At 41.9% G+C, this 19,251-nt stretch overlaps 1 protein-coding gene across 3 annotated transcripts in view; it reads left to right on the plus strand.

The window, feature by feature from the left end:
* Positions 1-19,251, plus strand: part of CCDC85C (coiled-coil domain containing 85C) — a 144,261-nt gene that overhangs the window by 88,617 nt on the left and 36,393 nt on the right. For 2 of the 3 annotated variants that reach the window (XM_067555077.1, XM_067555079.1), the window contains exon 3: positions 12,428-12,466. The exons of the other annotated variant lie outside the window; for it this stretch is intronic. In XM_067555077.1, the coding sequence (XP_067411178.1) occupies positions 12,428-12,466 (39 nt within the window). The remainder of the gene's footprint in view (positions 1-12,427; positions 12,467-19,251) is intronic. 3 annotated transcript variants of the gene reach the window in all.

Consider the following 19,251-nt stretch of genomic DNA (forward strand, 5'->3'; position numbering starts at 1 on the left):
AATTAGTAGGTGAAAAGTACATGGCCTACAAAGATGTCTAGGGATATTCTTCTCATTACACTGTTCCCAGCTGAAGATTTTTTTGTAAATGGACCTCACATGAGGCAACAGCTGAAGAAATGTTCAAGTTTGCAGGGATGGATTTCATACGCTGAATCCATCCTCACAGCAAAGCACAGCATCTTCACAGCTTTCTCTTTATAGCAGATGAAATTTAGATGGAGAGTTCTCCCTCCCCCCCCCCCCCCCAAATAATACGTAGCACTTCTGCAGCAGCATGGTGAAGGGGGCATTGTCTCATGTGCTACCAAATCCCTTATCCCTTGCTCACTTGGTGACTGGCTAAGATCAGCAAGTGCATGAAAGGCAACGGGCTGAAGCTAAACATGCATAAATTGGAGGGAAAAGGAAAGTATTTTGAAGAACTGATCACCACCATCATGTCTCCCGCTGCTGGGGGAGTCTGCCCTCAACTATCCAAGTCAGTTTGCTGCCTAGGAGTTCTCCTGCTTCTGGATGCTCAAATAGCAACTGCTGCCAAAAATGCTGCCTGCTTTCTGTGGGTAGCAAGAAGGCTGCACCCTTTGCTGTCACTTGATGATGACCTATCCTCAATTATCCTCATCTCTGTGATTTACAGGCTGGATTACTGCAATTTACTATGCCTGGGAATGAATGCACTGACTTTAATAAGCTCCAAGCTCCAAAATGCAGCAGTCCACCTTGTTAGCAACACTAGTCACTGAGATCATATGATCCCCCAATACTCTACTCACCTGCTATAGAACATCTTTAGGATCCTCAATGGCATCTGGCCAAACTATTTAAAAGAATGCCTCTTGCTCATAGACCAGGTATTTGCCTGTCCAATGTACTTATATGGCCCTCGTAACTGTAGTATGGTGAACAATGAAACTGCCACCTTCCAGGGTAAAATTTTTGGGAACACAGAACTGAGCTTTCCCTGCAATTGCTCCAGAGCTCTCTTCTGGATCTTGCTGCTTTAATCTCACCTTTCCACAATATCAACAAATAAACCTGAAGAAAAGAAGATAAGATGGAGGAAGATGATAAGCCTCCTCTCTCTCTCTCAATATACAGACGTACACTTTCCAGCACCCTCTGAAGAAATTTAGTCCGCTTGTTTGACTCTCTGTTTGCTTTGGGAAAGCAAAACTCAGACCCTGAGGGGCTCTGGATAAGACCCTAGTCAGATAGCATCATGAGAAATGGGGTGCTATTTTTATAATGTTCATATGTCCCCCCTAATTGAGACTTTGTTAAAGCCACCAAACTCTCTTCACTTGTCATCAACTAAGTCCCATTTTTAACTCAGCTCAGCCTTCTCCCTTGTATATTGATAATGCAGTAGCGAGCGGTATTTGGAAAGATGCTTTCCCAGTGGCAGGAAGTTCTATCTCCAAGACACTGAAGAAGTGATGAAACCTAAGGTCCTAAGTAACAAACAATGCCAGTGCATTAAGAGATTAACAAATCTGTACTGGTTATGGAAGTCTTCCTGGCTTCTTTCCGAATGCTAAACATAGAACCAACATACTGCTTCATCCAGAGAAATCTCCTACTGCCAGCGCTGCAGATGATACTTTTTGTAAACTTTTTAAAAACGTTTATGCTAAAGTGGTGTGGGACACAGTGCTCCTTTGCTAGCTGGTGCTTCTTGACAAAGATATGTTTGTTACTTAACCTGTTTAGTGGAAATGTGCCTGAGTGCCTTTGTGCCTTTTTCAGACAGAAAAATAAGTTAGTGTAAGACTTTTAAAGGGAGTTAATCGTTCTGCTGGCAGACATCTCTGCCATCCTTAAACACATAAGAATAAAGAACACTGGTGCTGTGGGGCTAAAGAGTGATATTCCAGATCTTTTTGAGTCTGCTGTTCGTACTGTATATGTTAATATTGAAAGAGGCATGTTAAGACATGTATTGCTCTGCTTCTGGTGACTATTCTGAACAAATTCATTGGAAGTTCTTTTCTTCCCATTTGGACTGGGATCGAATGTTCCCATTCCTGGAACCGCAGTTGAGGATGGGGGGAAATGAAGAAGCTTTCCTTTCTCCTCACTCTTTCCTTCTTATTCATGATAACCAAGTATAGAAGTGGTGGGATTTTTTGTTTGTTTGTTTGTGTGGGGTTTTGGGGGGGATTTTGTTTTGTTCTCTTCCCCCCCCTCACCCCCCCCGCTTCATTTTAGAACCATTGTTTCTCTCCCGTTGATCTTTAATTCCTATATCATCTCTACCCGCATGACATCCTACCAAATATCATCACATTGTACCATGTCACGTTGTTGGAACAGGATTAATTTATCCTCCAGGACAAATACAAATAGGTGGTGGCTATACAGTGTTCTTGGGTTGAATAGTCCGGTATGATCCATGGAGAAACATAGCCATTTTGCCATTAACACAAACATTTTTCTGCTACGTATGTACTTCATAATCCAATGTGTAATATTTTCTATCAGGTAGCATTTCATTATAACATTAGTTTTGCTTTTGCTGATTTAAATTTAACTTGAGTTAAATTTTGCAAATGATGTTAAAATGAAACCTAGTTAAGTGCTGAGGGCCAGTTTACATAAATATTTAGGCATCTAACAATGCAGATAAATGTCTAATGGGATTTTTAAAAGCACCAAAGTGACACAGGCACCTGACAGGCACCCACTGAACGTCAATGGGAGTTAGATGTTTAACGTGCTTAACATTAATCATGTTTATTACGGCAGAGCCTAAGGTCCAAACAAGAATGGGCCCTAATGTGCTAGGCACTGTACAAACACAGAGTAGATGGTTCCTGCCTTGAAGAACTTAGTCTAAATAGGATGGACACAGGGTGGCAGAAGGGTTATATAACACATAAGCAGAGTGAACAGTGTGAGGGTGGCAAACATCATGTTAGTTCAACAATATTTCTTTGGGAAGGGGGCAGGTGGAGATTGGGTTTACTTAAGAAGGGACCTGCTAAATCAGGGGTTCTCAAACTTTTTTTTTCTGGGACCCCCTTTGAAAATATTTCAGGCTGTGACGACCTCCTGAAAGAAGTGATGACCCCTCCCATGCCATGCCACTCCCCCCATACCATGCCACCCTTACTTCTGTGCTGCTGCTGGGGGTGGCACTGCCTTCAGGGCACCAGGCCAGCAGCTGCTGCTGTCCAGCCACCCAGCTCTGAAGGGCTCTGGCTGTCAGCCATGCATGGGGCTGACAGCCACAGCCATGGCATGCATGGAGGCTGACAGCTGGTGACCCCCTCCCATAATAACCTCACGACCCCTTGAGTGGTCCTGCCCCCCAGTTTGAGAACCCCTAAGCTAAATGGAAAGAAAAGTGAGGGGAAGAGAGGAGTGGGGCAGTGTGTGAGGGGGGCTAGTGAGGAGGAAGGGGGAGGATTGGAGCAAGCAGTCAATCAGCAGAAGGCAGAGAAAGTCAAAGCGCATTCTATAGTTTTGGTGGGAATGTGCAAAGGTTCCTGCTTTGGCATTTCTGGGTCAGTGGGATGCTGGAGGGCAGGGTGAGCTCCAGCTGGGCCCCATTCTGCCCCCTCCCCTGCAATGCAGCAGTTCCTGTTTGGTAGCTTTGGCCCTTACTAGCTAGAGTCTTAAGAGTTAGATGCCTAGGGGGCTGCATGCCTAAAGCCTAGTCCACACTAGGAGATTAGGTTGGTATAATTACATCACTCAGGGGTGTGAAAAATCCAAATCCCTGAGCAACGCAGTCAAACCAACCTAACCCCCCATGTAGACAGTGCTTGGTCGATGGGAGAAATCTCCCGTTGACCAAGCTACCGCCCCTCGGGGAGGTGGATTACCTACGCTGACAGGAGAAGCCCTCCCCTTGGCATAGGTAACGTCTTCACTGAAGCACTGTAGCGGCATTGCTGCAGTGTTTTATGTATTGACAAGCCTTAAGTGAGGCAGGCGCTATCTAAATCTTGAGGTACCTAAATACAAACTCAGTTCATATCTTTCCTTTTATTTGGAAACTATTGTCTCTGAAACACTCAAATAGAGGCCAGTTGTCCCAAGGAACTGGATCGAGGAGAGTTCCTGACTGGGGGGCTGCCACAGAAGCTCAGAGAATGAAGCTGCAAACAAGAAAATAAGTTACATAAAATAGTGTGTTTTGTACTTGTGGTCAATGGTATTGCCTCTGTAAGAGCATTTAGTACAACACAGAACTCTAAAGTAGGATCCTGCTAATGTGTTTACTTCAGGAATGTGCCATGTTAAACTTGGGGAGAAATCACTGAGGAGTCACGGCAAATTTCGATTTTAACATATGTGCTTTTACACAACATTTGTGACTTCTGCATGTTTTTCCTTTTTCTGCACTACCCACATTCTTTCTCCTTGCCCCAATCCCCAGAAGCTCCACCTGTCTGCCACCTTGCAGCTCTGCGATAGACTCCACAGCTTGGTGGAGATCCTTGCTGCTCTCTACCTTGCAGTGAGCCAGCTGCCCTTGACTTTTGATATTTAACCCCACCCAAAAAAGCTGCAGGCTTCACAAATCTGCTGCTCTACTGTGACATCACTGCACACAGGATTCTGAGGGGAGGGAGTGACCTGATTTCTGGTGGCACCATTTAACGGACTCAATTTTATATGGAAAGCAGTAGTGAAAATCTTTGGCTGCTTCCAGTTTCCAGCCTCACTTTGCGGGAGCGGTTGATTCCAAATGCTTATGCTGGCATCTGTCCTTTGTTGCTGAACCTTTAAAAAAAAGGTGCTTAGAGGGCCAATTATCCATATAAGACAGGCGTGTGAGGGTCACTAAGGGCTGCCAATGGAAGATTTTGTGAACATTCTGGTTAGTGTTACCACTCAGTCTTTGAAAGAGTGGAAGCACACCAGAGAGCTGGGATTAGCACTGGCTCTCAATCCATGCTTCGTACAGTAGACCAGGGTGCTGTTGAGATGTACCAGAGACTATGCTCACTTTCTGTTTGGTTAAACTGAGGCAGTCAGATGGGAGGGAGCCGAAGTGCCTTTGAACCATCTCAGACGGCACTGCCCCACAACTATACATTATTCTGTTTGCCCATCTCACACTCCCAAAATTGAAGGGACCCATGCTTTTACATTTCATCAGTCCCAAAGGTCAGTTTTGGGTAGCAGTAGGGAGGACCATGAATAACCCTTAATATGTAGGAATAATCCCAGTGACAAACTTTCACCCCAGTTTACATTGTTTTACATTTGCAAATCGCTCTGCACAAGGGAAAGTACTCTAATCATTTTCTTCAAATGAAAGGTGCAATGTATAGGTTGTCTCAAGTCAGGTTTCATGAGCCTCGTGCCTGACCCTGTTCCCACTACAGCTTCCACTTCCCACCATCGGGTTCGTCTGTGTGTGAGTTGATGGATATGATGTGATCTCAGTAGGTTTATAGTCTCTGCTGGGCCAGGTGTGGCTTCTCTATTCAGATGTGGCAGGCCTGGAGGATTTTCCAAGGCAAAAGTACCCCAGAATGCATTGCATGCTGCTGACATAGGAGAGCCCAGATTTGAGCTGAGCAGCCGTTAGTCCTGCTTTGAGCAGGGGGTTGGACTAGATGACCTCCTGAGGTCCCTTCCAACTCTAATATTCTATGATTCTATGACTCAAGCAAGGGGGTGAGACTACAACTAACTGAAAGCTTGACAGTGGGACTATGGTCTGATTTTCATCAAAGAGTGGGTTACTCTGGGGGACAGGAAGAGTCTTTTCTGGCCCTTAAGGTTTAGGTGGAATGGCCGAGCATTTATTTAAGAGATCAACAATTGTAAAGTATTCCTCAGTCAGTACCCCCAAACCGGCAGGGTAACTCCTGGGAACAACTGCGGTCTGGTTAATTCCTGAGGAATCCTGTCTTAAAGTACTGTTCTTCTTATTTTGAAAGTAGGGCTTGTTTTTATTTTTAAGAGTGATTTGTCCATGCCACACTAAAACTCACTACTTTAAGGCTGCAGCCATGCAGGTCACAAATGGTGATAAATAATGCTTGTAAATACTATTAGTGACATGGAGCATAGGATCCCAGATTAGGATCTGCTGCAACTGGTCTTAATAAGAGGATGTGCAGCGTGCCTAGATTTTCCGAGTTGAATTTGTGCATTTCCACAAACACACGCAAGAGATTCCCAAAACGTTTGTTGGCAAATTAGGAAAATAGCCTCTGGACTTCGGAAAATATGAGAGCCACTAGAGCTGTGATGAGCAAGGAAATAAACACAGCTGGGCGAGGAGTTCAGCCTCTCTCAAAAGTGGGGGAGTAAAAGCAATCGCACTCAATGGGCAGGCTCCAAAAGAACTAGAACAGTTTTTTCTATTATTTTAATATCCGTCATTTCTGCATCAAATGTGCCATTAACGCTCCCACATGTGCAATTGCCTCTCTTGTACACTGAGCTCACATCAACTGTGAACATTTGAGCCTCCCTTTCAAATCAGCTTGTTAGTTTTGTTGTGTGGCAATTACTTGGTCCAGGAATGTTTCATGTGTAGTCGGCAAGTGGAATAAAATTGCAAGCCTACCTTATTTCCCTGAAGTCCCTCCCCCCTACTGATTGCTGGGAGGAAGAGGGGGAAATATTATTTTAATTTAAGATCTCACAAGGCCCATTTGATTTTTGGATCAGAGAGTGACTCAGACATAAAAGCTTTCCCTGTGTTTACCTCTATTTAAATTCAGAATTACTTTAAGTAAAAAATATAAGGGAGATTATGACGTTTTCTTGTACGCACTGTTTTCAATTTTAGATGCTTCCTAAATATGATTAATCAAAACCCTATATCCATATTTTTTCCTTAATGGTTTTCCTGATCCAAAGTCCCCGTTTAAAGTCAATGATAAGACTCCCACTGACTTCAAAAAGGCTTTGGAGCAGATCTTTGTAAGTGGGCATGATACACAGAGGATCAGATTTTCATGGGACCTTCTTTAGCTCTACCCTGCAAAATTGACTTATGCTTCTGAACTGCATGCACAAATCCTCATTCACGTTCACATGCGCCTCTTTTACTAGGGTGACCAGACAGCAAGGGTGAAAAATCGGGACGGAGGTGGGAGTATAGGCCCCTATATAAGAGAAAGCCCTGAATGTCGGGACTGTCCCTATAAAATTGGGACATTGGGTCACCCTATCTTTTACACATGCAAGTACAGGTTTTACATGCGCACACAAATGTGGGATCAGTAATGCTGATGGGAGCTTCATGGAAATGTAGCACACAAAATGTAATGAATACCAGTGTCTACATCAATGCTTTTCATTCCAGCTCCTTCCCTGCTGACTTAATATGCCCAGATTGATTGATATGACTAATTAATTGTCTATTGGAACCCAGTAAGCCGAAGTTTTAAAAAAGTAATGCATATTTATTGAACAAAATGTTCTTTCAAAATAAGAACTGTACAGCTTTGTGAGAGCAGTTTAGAGATGCTGTAAACCTGAGTTCAGAGAAAGGGAAGTGGAGAGACCATGAGCCTTTCTTTGGGAGCTGGATCCAAAACCCATTAAGTCAATGAAAGACTTTCTACTGATTTCAATGGGCTTTGAATCAAGACTTTGGACTGCTACTTAGGGAAGTACTTGCTTAGCCCAAACTCATGTGGATGGGTTCTCCAAATTAGATATAAATTTAAAAAATCAACTGCAAACTTGAACACAGTTGTAAAGGTGGCCTGCTTTGTTGTAAGTAAAGCATGTGTGCAGTGTTGCTGGTGATTGTGAGCTTCTGACTGTCGTGGTATTTGTTGGTTTTTCATAAAGCTCCAGTTTCAGGAGTCAAGTGATTATGTGAGATGCTCAGCTTTCATTTACAAGTAAAGTGAGTTTTTAGCCTTTGCGGCTGTGGAGAAAAGCTTGAAAATATGACACAAATGTATCCTGGAGGGGGAGAGAAAGAGGTCAGAGCTCTTCCATGCCCCATTTGCTTCTGGGGTGGGAGAAGTGCAAGAACGTTATATTTAATGAGGCTTGGTTTAATCTCCAACTGCGAACACAGGATTAGACATATCCTGTGTTTAACCAGCTTTTTAATAATTTTATTGGAAGCCACTTTTATCCATTTATAGAGACAGAGATTGAAAAAGGCCAGTTAATTACAGTACAAAAAGCTGTGAAGTGGTAATACCGTGTAACTTTATAATGCAGAAAGAGGTGCAAATCACATAGACCTCAATAATTAAGTCTGAAAAATTCAAAGAATGGTACAGAGAGGCTAAGGATTAGCTTGAAAGAATTCAAAACATTTCCAATTTGAGAGAAATTTGAGATCAGCAATCTGAAAAGAAAGACTTCAATCTTTGCTTTTTCGTGTGTGAGAGAATTTTAATCCTTGTGAAGCATCTGATTGACAACCTTGGACACTAAAGTTGGCTAACCACATAACAGGTAGGTACTTTTGTCCCCACAGCCTCCCTCAGATGTCTCAGCCGTGACCTTGGAGAGTCCTCCTATAGGGCTGGGAAGAGAGAAAATTCCAAAGCTGGTTGAAATTTTATCAAAACATTTTTTTGAGGAGAAAAATGCCTTTTTGACCAAAATGAACATTGTTATGGAAAATTTAATATATATATATTTTTTCAGTTTAAAAAAAAAAAAAAGAACCTAAACTTTTGGTAAGAATTTTCATTTTGCAGTTTAGCTTTCAGTACAAGTTTTTGGTTTTTGAAAATAATTTTTTTTAGCAAAAATGGTTTTCAAAATGAAGAATTGTTTGCTTTCCAGTTTGGGTTTTTTCACAAAATAACGATGAAAACCTTAATAGGTTTGTGAGAAATTAACAACAAAAATAAAATTAAATAAATCAAAATAACTCATGAAAAATCATCATAAATTTGTTGGCCAGCTCTAGATAATTCTCTCTAGCCATTCAAGCCCCAGTTCAGCAGAGTACTTAAGCATATGCATAACTTGAAGTGCTTTAGTAATTCGATTGAAGTCAATGGGCTCAATTCTCCCGTGCATCTGAGCTCGGCCATTGCAAAGTAGAAGAGGCCACCAGGGCCTCCCTGTGGCCTTGAATCTATGAATCTGTGCACTTGCCTCACCTCTGCCACATCCACCACTTTCCCAGCACACCCCCATCTTGGGGTTTGGAGAGCAGCAGAGCACAGGAACAAACTTCACTGCTTCTGTTGAATTGATACTAGTGGGCGGCGGTTCCTTTCTGCAAGAGGGATTCTCCATGGGCAATTTTTGGTTGGAATCCATCTGCTTTGCCTCACTGAGCGGGGCAAAGTGGCCAAAGGAGACTACTCATATGCTTATAGTTATGTATGTATTTAAGCATCTTGCTGAATTGGGGCCACAGTCCTTGGCTTCTCCATTTAGATTGCTACCAAAGGGAGCTGGTTGTGGTGCTGACTAACATGCTGTAGACAGCTTCCACTGGTCTGAGACTCCTAAACTCATTGCACACAAGCCACAGATCATTCACCGAATGGTAATGGAAACAACTCCATTTTGTGTTTTAATGCTTATGGATGTAAGAGACTAAAAGCCCTGCATCTGAGCCCCTGCAACAACCTCAGCTGTTCCAGTCCTTGGTGTCTCTCTTGAGCAAAGATTGCCAGTTGTGTGATTATAATTATATACTGTATTTTCATTTGAACTGATTACTTGAGCCTTCCATGAGTTATTGGGCTGATCTTTCTCTGCTGGTATAAAAATGAAAAGACAAAGACAACCATTGAATGTTAATGATGTATTAAAGCTCCCTGTCTCTCTTTCTACACAGGACAGAGAGCATTGTAACTGGCACTGTTTTTAATTATTTATGGAGATGCTGATAACAAATATTTTTACAATAGTAGTTTTACATGCTGAAATCTTCTGCTAAACCTCTTATTAACAATCTCCTGCCATTCATTAAATCTTCCCTACAGCATTCTCTCCTCTGTCAATGAAGAACTCTAATTTTCAGCACTTTAACCAAATGACATCTGCTGTTTTGCCTCTCCAAATCTTCATTTACCACTCCCTGTCTAAGGCCTTGTTCACACTAGCACTTATGCTGGCAAGACATTTATCACTCAGGGGTGTGAAAAAACACCCCCTCTGAGCGACACAAGTTTTGCCGGCATAAACACTTTTGTAGTTGCATTATGTCAACAGGAGAGAGCTCTCCTGCTGACATAATAAAACCACCTAAATGAGAAACGGTAGCTATGTTGGCAGGACAGCGTCTCCCACTGACATAGTGCTGTGCAGGATAGTGCTTATGCCGTCAAAACTTACGTTGCTCAGGGTGTGTGTTTTTTCACACACAAGTTTTGCTGGCATAAGTACTAGTGTAGACAAAACCAAAGCAAAAGTCAGTGAGATGTACTATCTGAAATCTATGGGCCTGATTCTTTTCTCATCAGTTTTTGCACCTATTGACATAAGGGGAGTTACTCCTGATTTGCCGTTGTGTAAGGCCAGGATCCAGCCATATTTTAATATCCAAAAACAGACACATATTTCAAATAAAACCTGTATTTTTCATTGGAACCTCAGCTGTTTTCTGTGCCACTTTTTCTCAAAGGCCTCCTACTACACCTCACTCCCACAGTTGGCATTTTATACCAGCAAAGGTAAACATAAACAGATTTTGTGTGTGTCACCAATGAAATTAACTTGAGCTGCCCTAGTTGCGTACTGGATGGGGACTCAGGAGATCTGGGTTCTTCTCAGCTCTGCCGCTGGTCTGCTTGATGACTGTGGGCAATCAGGTTATCTACCTCCTGTGCTTCTGTTTCCCCGTCTGTAAAATGGGGATAATGATACCAACCGTCTCTGAAAGATGAAGATATGCAGCTTCCATTAAAGTCCTGATTAAGGTTTCAGCTACTGGAAATACCAAAAGCCATATGCTCAACATTGTTTGTGCCACCTTAAATGGGCTGGTGCTTTGTCACCAGAGCATACAATCCAGGGGATTGCTTCTTGTATTCAGGTCAGAGTGGCAGTGACCTTGGGTTTTTTTGCCTTTCTCTTGGAGTGCAGCTTACTTGCCAGGATCACCTGGGTACATCTCAGTTAATCAATTCCCTGTCTTGGGCACTGGTGCACCTTGGTCCCTTCTGCTCTCTGCCTGTGGCACTCCATAATTTAGTCTCTGGTGGGCTGTAATACTTCAGTCTAATTTGGGTTGTTGAGGTTAGTGTGTGGGTGCTGTGTGGTTTTGGTGGTCTGTGATGTACAGGAGATCAGACTTGATGATATGGTGGTTTCTTCTGGCCTTAAACTCTGTGACTCTATTAATCCAGATTTGAGAGCATTACCCTATTGACAACCCTGGCTGAGGGAGAGAGATCATTTTAATGGGAGTTGTGTGGCTAAATACTCTAGTCAGCTTTGAAGATCTTAACCACATTATGTGTATATATATATATATATATATATATATATATATATATATATGTTCCTTGTGTGAAGCTAACTGACAATTTATGGGTAAAGTTTCTGTCTCAATCATCAGATTAAGTCTATTCCAGTCAAAATTGTAGTCCTAGGGAAGAGCCTCATTCCCCTCCATGCCCTTAATGCTGGGTAAAAGGGTTGGGGTGCTGTTTAGGAGCCCTAAAAGCCCTGTATTGAACTGGGGAGGATTCTTCTGGGGCGGACAGTATAGAAGACAGCCATAAGACTGTCTTCTGAGGACCTCCTCACAAGTCCTGCCACAGAGGGTACGCAGGGAGGGCCAGAGCTGGAGGTGGGAGGGGCATGTCCAGAGTGGGGTTGCAGCAACATGTAACGCTGCAGGGATTCTAGGCAGTGCTGCAATCCATAGGCAGCTCAGGATCAAATACTTAGCCTCCCAAGATGGTCTAGTTGCTCCAAGGGCTGCAGAGCAGCCCTGGATCAGGAGAGTGCTCTAAATTGCACCCCTTCTAAGAGGCGCAGCACAGAATGTCACCCCTTGTCTATGATCTGGCCTAGTGATATGAGAAAATGGCCCGGAGTCAGAAAGTCTCAGTTCTATTCCCAGCCCTTCTGCTGACTTGCTGTGGGATCCTGGACAAGTCATTTAAGGCCTTTTTCAATTTTACTTACATCAATGTGAATCGGGAGAACTTCCGTTGGAGTCAATGATGTAATGCAGGTTTAATCACGCTGAATATTACTCAAGAGGTGTTCTTGTGGATTAAGGTATTACTCAGCACAGGTAAGGGTATAACAATTGGCCAATTTTGTCTGAAGTTCCCTATCATTAAAATAGGGATCTTAGGCTATTAATGTTTATTTGTCTGATAAGGGGTTCTGTGAGTCTTAAGTTATTAATATTTGTAAAGGGCTTTGAGTTCAAATATCTTGTCAAAGCCTGCATGTAATAAAGGTCCTATTTTTAGTAATCTGTAATAAAGATTAATAACATGTCTTTTTTATTTTAATTAAGATTTAAGTTGTATAATATTCTTTTCTTCCCTCCTAGCTGGCTGACCGCAACAGTTTGCCAAGAAATTTGATTAAGGTAGTGAGATCTAACACATCTATAAGCTGTGAAGCTTTTTTGGATCTGTGGGACTGCCTCTTAGTTATTGGTGGTGGCTGTGTGGTGCTCTGGTGGATCTTTCTTTCACATGCTCATGTTGGTAATTTCCATTTTTTAAGTCATCTGAATGTATTAAATACACTCCTAATTATTTCTGACTTCTACCCCGCACTGGTGATAAAGATATGGGTAAGTTTGTTAAAATTCAGGCTGTACAATCAAAAATTAGCATTCAAATCAAAGCCATTTGTGAACATTGCTCACAGCTAAATGGCTTCTGGACCAGTGTGAGTGAAATAATAGCAAAAGATTTCAAACTAAATCTTCCATTTAATTACCCAGACGAAAACGACTGATTGTAGAGTGTCAAAATTGAGGCCATTTCAATTACTAGAACAATTCTGGTGCAGTGAGTTGCTGCCAGTAGGTGGTAAAGTATATGTACCACAGCAACAGGCAGGTGACTTAGATAATGTATTGTATTATTGTCTATAAGCACCATTACTCTCTCCCTAAATTAACTCTTGGAGTAATCTACCAGCCTTCCTCAGTAAATTGCACGTAGATGCTGCAGATGACAATATGTGTTTCCAACTTCGGATATCCTCCACCCTCCTGTCAGCTGTCAAATCTGAAGGAACTCAGCCCACCTGACTGCCCAGTCCTTCACCAGCCTCATTTGTCTAATCTGCTTCCTAACCTGCATCCCCAGATATGAGCTCATTCCTACCTCCTCCCTGGCCCCAATTCCACCAACCTTCCATATGCTGGTTCTCACCTAGCTATACAACCCAACCCCTTCCTCCCCCTGCTGCCTCCATTACCAACCTGCACAAGAGCCTGAGCTAATTACTTCTGATTTACCCCAAACCCTCCTACTTCCTCCACATCTGAAATCAGAGTGCTTCCATATACATACCCAATCAGGATTCCAGCACTCAGAATGCTAACATATCTCCTACCTGAAACCAACGTGGCATTCTCAAGTTCTAGAATGAAACCAAAATAATCAGGGTGAAATTAGCCCCTATTCAAAGGGCCAGCGTCTATATATCAGTAAAGTCCCTCAAGTGCTTAAATGGTCCAGATGTCTTGTCTTGCCTCATTGGACAGGAGTGAATTTCATCTTAAATATTTAAATTAGACAAAAATCAAACCCTGAGTTGGTGGGAGAGTGGAGCAGATGCTAAAAATGCAAATTGTCCACCTCTCTAGAAGTGGGGATGCTGGTGTAGCATGTTTACACTTTCAGAGGCAAATTTTACAATTGTGTTGACAAAAAATATAGCATATTGCAACTGCTGACTTCATAGCAAATCTACGGATCCTTTCCATTTAATGGTACTGCATGCTAAGATATAATTTCCTCTAAAGCTGTTACATAACCGGTGTAATGCAATTATGACCTTATAACCTCTGGGTATCATTAAAAAGTGATCAGAAATGTTGGTTACTTTCCGAGTTCAGGAATCTGCATTCCTCCTTAAAGAATAGATGACACCACCAATGCCAATAATAGTTCAAGAAAATGTTGCGTTTTTAGTGGCTTCTTCTATTCTTACAAGGCAAACTCAGAAACTTGAATAGAAGGTTTATCAGGTAAGTCAAAAGTAAATAAATCTCAGCTATTTTGTTTTAAAATATCATGCTCTGTGGATAATTGGTTTGTGATTCAGGATCTTAAATATACTTTGTGTTTGTGTAAGATTTCCCATTCCAAAATGATTCTTCTGAGGACATACCACAGTCTGAATATTGTTTTCCTATGGAAAGGCTCTGCTGTTCAGTTTAAAATGAATACTAATGGATTATAGGCCAAATTCTGATCTTAGGCCAATTTTACACCATTCTGAGGCTATTGACTTTATGGAGTTACTCCTGATTCACATGGAGGTAAATGAAAGCATAATCAGACCCTATGTCTGTCTGGTTGCCATAGAAAAGTCCTTTTCGTATGAAGGAAAATAAATACCTCCTGATGGCTCACCTTGTTAGGCAATGAGCTGAGCCCACCAATACAACATGCAATCTACTGTCTCTTTAATTCAGCATCAATAAGTTAAAACAGATGAAAGATGAAGCTTATAGTGCAACATCTAAAAATGATGGCCCTGTGGGATTTCTAGAGTCCGTGACATTGTCTGCAGTTGACTACTCAGTGCTTCCCCAATCCCCTCCTGAATGGTCTCCACTGACAGTAAATAACTTGTGTGTCTGGAGTTTTTATCATTAGAAGATGCTTTTCAACAATGCTGGGCTTCACAAGAGTGATGCTTCTTTCTGTTTTCCATGCAAACAGGACTAGCAAATGCCAGCTTTGACAGACTGTGGGAAGATAAAAAAAATATTCAGGAGGAAAACAAACAAAAACAATGTGACAAAACAACCTAGGGGAAAAGATTCTAATATTTCAATGGCATGCGCAGACAAATGGAGAATCTACTCTTTTTTCCCCCATATAGAGATCTTCAGCTATTCCAGTTGATGGCAAAGGAAAGAATAGTATTTTCAATTAATGAGTCCTTATATAAGCTTTGTTCTGAATGCTAATTCATTAATTTTTGGAAGCTGACAATGTCATTTTCTAATATTCCTGGGTTGTTTTAGAAAATAATTCTAATTTAAGTAGTACCATAGCTTTACTAATCTCATTCATAAATGCTGAGACAGATCTGGGTGACTGTCAAGAAAATTTGGGTCTTTCTCTGTTTAACTTTAATATAGAAATAGTCCATTATTAGGTCCTGGTTGTTCTGTTTTTCCATCCTCTCCAGCAGAAGTTAGCCCAAAGCGTAACTAAAAAGATAATTTGTCTAATGTGCCTGAAAGTTCTTATCTATACAGTTGGTTCAACATATCTATAGCACTAACTAGACAGAAAGAAAAAAGAAAATAAATGTTTCTGCTTATTACCTGAACCTTAAAATAGCAACATAAACATCATCCCTCTTCTCATGCTATTTGCACTGTAGTCAGATTGAATCACCCTGATCACAGCAGGCCAAAAATAACAGGTCACAATATATTTTCTGTGGTAGGAACAATAATTTGATTCAGACTTCAGGTGTGCGATAATGGTTTTTAATGGTTTATTATTAAAATTGGTTGAAATTTGTCAAAAAATTGAGATTTTTAACAAAAAATGAAATTCTGTGAAAAACGTTCCCTATTTTTCACCCAGCTCAGCTTATTATTATTATTATTATTATTCATAATACTTATTTTATTAATGATTATACCGATTTTCTAGAAGAGAGAGAAATTTATGGCATTAGTCAGTTTTCACTCAGGTTTAACTCCATACCTACTTCTACTGAAGTGAATGCGTAAAATACCCATTGGTTTAAGCAGGGGCAGAGTCGGACTCATTTTTTCATTAACTGAGTAACAACCATCTGTAGGACCTCAAGATCTGGCCCATTAGAAGTCTTTTCCTGAGTCAAGACTTTAGGATTTGGCCTTCTAAAATTAAACAATAAAAAATGTTGTGTTGTATAAGTAAATAACTGCACTGGGGGAACCTTTGATGGGCTGTCATTGTTGAAAATGACTGACATGAAAGTAAATGTGTTTAGGAAACAGTGTTCAGTATTTATGCTCTGTGTTGCTCCATTGTTCTCTGTCAGATTCTAATAATTTGGGAGAAATCCATTGAAATCAGTGCAAATGTAACTTCATGCCTATGAGCAGGTAGGTGGCAGTGGACTTTGAACTCAGGACCTCTACTGCCTGAGCTGAAAGACTTTTGAGTTAGCCAAAGCTGTAACAGATTCATCAGTGAGGGTATGTGGCCCAGCCATGAGAGGGGGACAGAGTTCTACACTGAGTAGATGGATGCTCTGTTTGACTACAATGTGAATTGGATTGGACTAAGTGAAACCTTGCACTTAAGTGATATTATGTGTCTGATCATGCTTTCCTTCTGTACCCAGAAAGCCAATGGGAGGAAGTGGGTACAAGCAGGATCACGCCTTAGATCAGTGTGTACTTTAGGTTGTATCTTGTTCTTAGGGACCTGCTTCTGCTCCCATTAGAAGCAGGGCTGACCCCTAACTAAGTTGAGCAGTGTTTTCTTTCACAAGACTTGTGAAATGACTTTACCTGAACAGTGATTTACTAAAGACCTGCTGCCTAGTAACTGAGATAATCTCCAAGCAATGATGGAGAACAGAGGTGATCAGCAATCGTGCTTTGAAATGCCATTCTGTTGAGAAAAATAATTTAGGAGTCACTTCCATCTCAGTAATGAAAATTGGGCAAGGGATTAAGGCATTTCATTTTGTGAGTGATCAATGCAAATACCAGGATTTTAAATTTAAGTTTAAATGGTGTAAGAGTTGTTCATTTTGATGCATCATTAGTCATATTGCCTGCTAATGAGGGATTTGCATTTTTTCTTGGTTAGCTTTAGACCTTGATAGCAAAGTCTGATGAATGTGTAAATGTTTTTGAATGTCTCTGAGGTAATTGCATCCGTTTAATTGAAAAGCTTTTCTTCTGCAGCCAGAAAAAAATTCTGACTTTTCCTTTCATATGAATAATGGTGCCGAGTTGTGATTTATGGGCGGTTGTAGGAAACCAGTTTGCATAGAACTAGTTACATATTGAAACAAATTTTCTTAAAAAAAATTCTTAAAAAAAAATTTTGTAGATGGAAACTAACACTGTGTTTAGTGCTCATGAGTGGTACTGGAGCACCGGCACTGCAGATGGAGGTTCTCTGATCATCAGCAGAACAGATGTAGCATAAATAGTGTCAGGTCAAGATTTTCTACTATGCTCCACCAATATACTTGACCCCTGACCTGGAAAGATCATTACCAAGGTGGTTAAGTTTTTTGTCTTCAAAGAGAATTATTTGTATCCTGTGAAAGGAGAATCTGCTAAGCAGTACAGGGTAGTAGTACTTTAGAACCAGAGGTCCGTGTTCCAGTCCCTGCTGCTGACTTTATACTTGCACTGATTTCAATGGGAGCTGGATTGGCCACTAGTATAGAAATGGATTTCTCCAAAACTGTAAGACTCAGATAGAGAATAGTGGAGCAACAAGGAACCTGAACACCCCAGTCACTGCTTCCTAAACATATTTATTTTCATATCGGACACTGACAACCCATTAAAAGTTCTCTCCATAATCTGTTCCATTTTTCTTTATCTAAGGGTCTGATTCAATGTTGACTGAATTCAGTGAGCATCGTTCCATTGATCTCAAGGGTATTGGATCAGACTTATAAATAGCAACAGCTTATACAACCAGAGGCCTTGTCTACACACAGAAGTTGCACCAGTTTGACTAAAAGTGGTTTTAAAACTGGTTTACTTAAACCAATACAAATCCCAGTTGAGCCTCAGTTTTATTGGTGTGATTTGTGCCTGTAAATTTACCAACACAAGCTAAACTGCTATAAACCAGGTTGAAACCAATAGAATACCGTCCACACTGGGGCTTGCACCAGTCTCATTAATCAGTGTAAAATCACATCTTTAGCTAAACCAGTGCAACCTTGTGTGTCGACCTGGCAAAGGTGTGGCTGCCTTGTTGTTTGGCAAGGTGGGTTATCACAGGGTTGCTGGCATCTTTAAGTAGAGCTTGCCCAGCTCTCCTGTGGCAGAAAAGGTGCCCGCGATTTGGCCAGTTAAGGGATGAAACATCACCCCGGGCTATAAAGTGTCAGGGAGAAACAGAGTGGGAAGAAATCTCTGAAGAGAACTGTAGGAGGTTCTTGGGGAAAGGCAGGAGAGCAGAAAGAGGGCTTTGCTATTTGACCTCCCCAAGCTGGAGAACTTGGCTCAAAGGGCTGAACACAGAATAGCAGGGAAGGGAGGAAACAGAGGAGGGGCTTTCCAGCTGAATTCTCCTTGCTGCAGAGTGGAAGCCAGAGGGCTGGAGAGGGCTGAAAGCAGGGGAGCAGCGGAGGGGATTACCCGCTGATGTCTCCGTGCTGGAGAACTGGAAAAGATTAATGGAGCAGGGGGAGTGAGGCATGCTCCCTGGGTGAGGATGATATCCCAGCAAAGAGGCTTTGGGGGTGCCTCTGGGAAGAGCAGGGTTGTACTCCAGCTAGAAGGACTGGGGTGGCAGTCCTGGCAGAAGGATGAGAGGACTGTGGTGGAAGATGCTGCTGTGTGGTATGTGTTAGGCTGATAGAGCGGATGTCAAGGGATTTTAATGATTATATGTACTGAGTGGCGAGAAATGGACAATCATAAAATCATAGAATATTATGGTTGGAAGGGACCTCAGAAGGTTATCTAGTCCACCCCCCTGCTCAAAGCAGGACCAACCCCAACTAAATCATCCCAGCCAGAGCTTTATCAAGCCAGGCCTTAGAAACCTCTAAGGATGGAGATTCCCTCACCACCCTAGGTAACCCATTCCAGTGCTTCACCACCTTCCTAGTGAAAAAGTTTTTTCTAATATCCAACCTGGACCTTCCCGACTGCAGCTTGAGACCATTGCTCCTTCTTCTGTCATCTGCCACCACTGAGAACAGCTTAGTTCCATCCTCCCTGGAATGCCCCTTCAGGCCTCTATCAAGTGTCCCCTCACTCTTCTCTTCTGTGGACTAAACAAGCCTAGTTCCCTCAGCCTCTCCTCATAAGTCATGTGCTCCAGTCCCCTAATCATTTTCGCTGCCCTCTGCTGCTCTCCAATTTGTCCACATCCTTCCTGTAGTGGAGGGCCCAAAACTGGACACAATACTCTAAATGTGGCCTCACCAATGCCAAATAGAGGGGAATAATCACTTCCCTTGATCTGCTGG

The sequence above is a fragment of the Emydura macquarii genome, unplaced genomic scaffold, assembly GCF_026122565.2.
Source record: "Emydura macquarii macquarii isolate MOO-44397 ecotype Brisbane River unplaced genomic scaffold, CSIRO-AGI_Emac_v2 contig_1551, whole genome shotgun sequence".
Lineage (NCBI taxonomy): Eukaryota > Metazoa > Chordata > Testudines > Chelidae > Emydura > Emydura macquarii.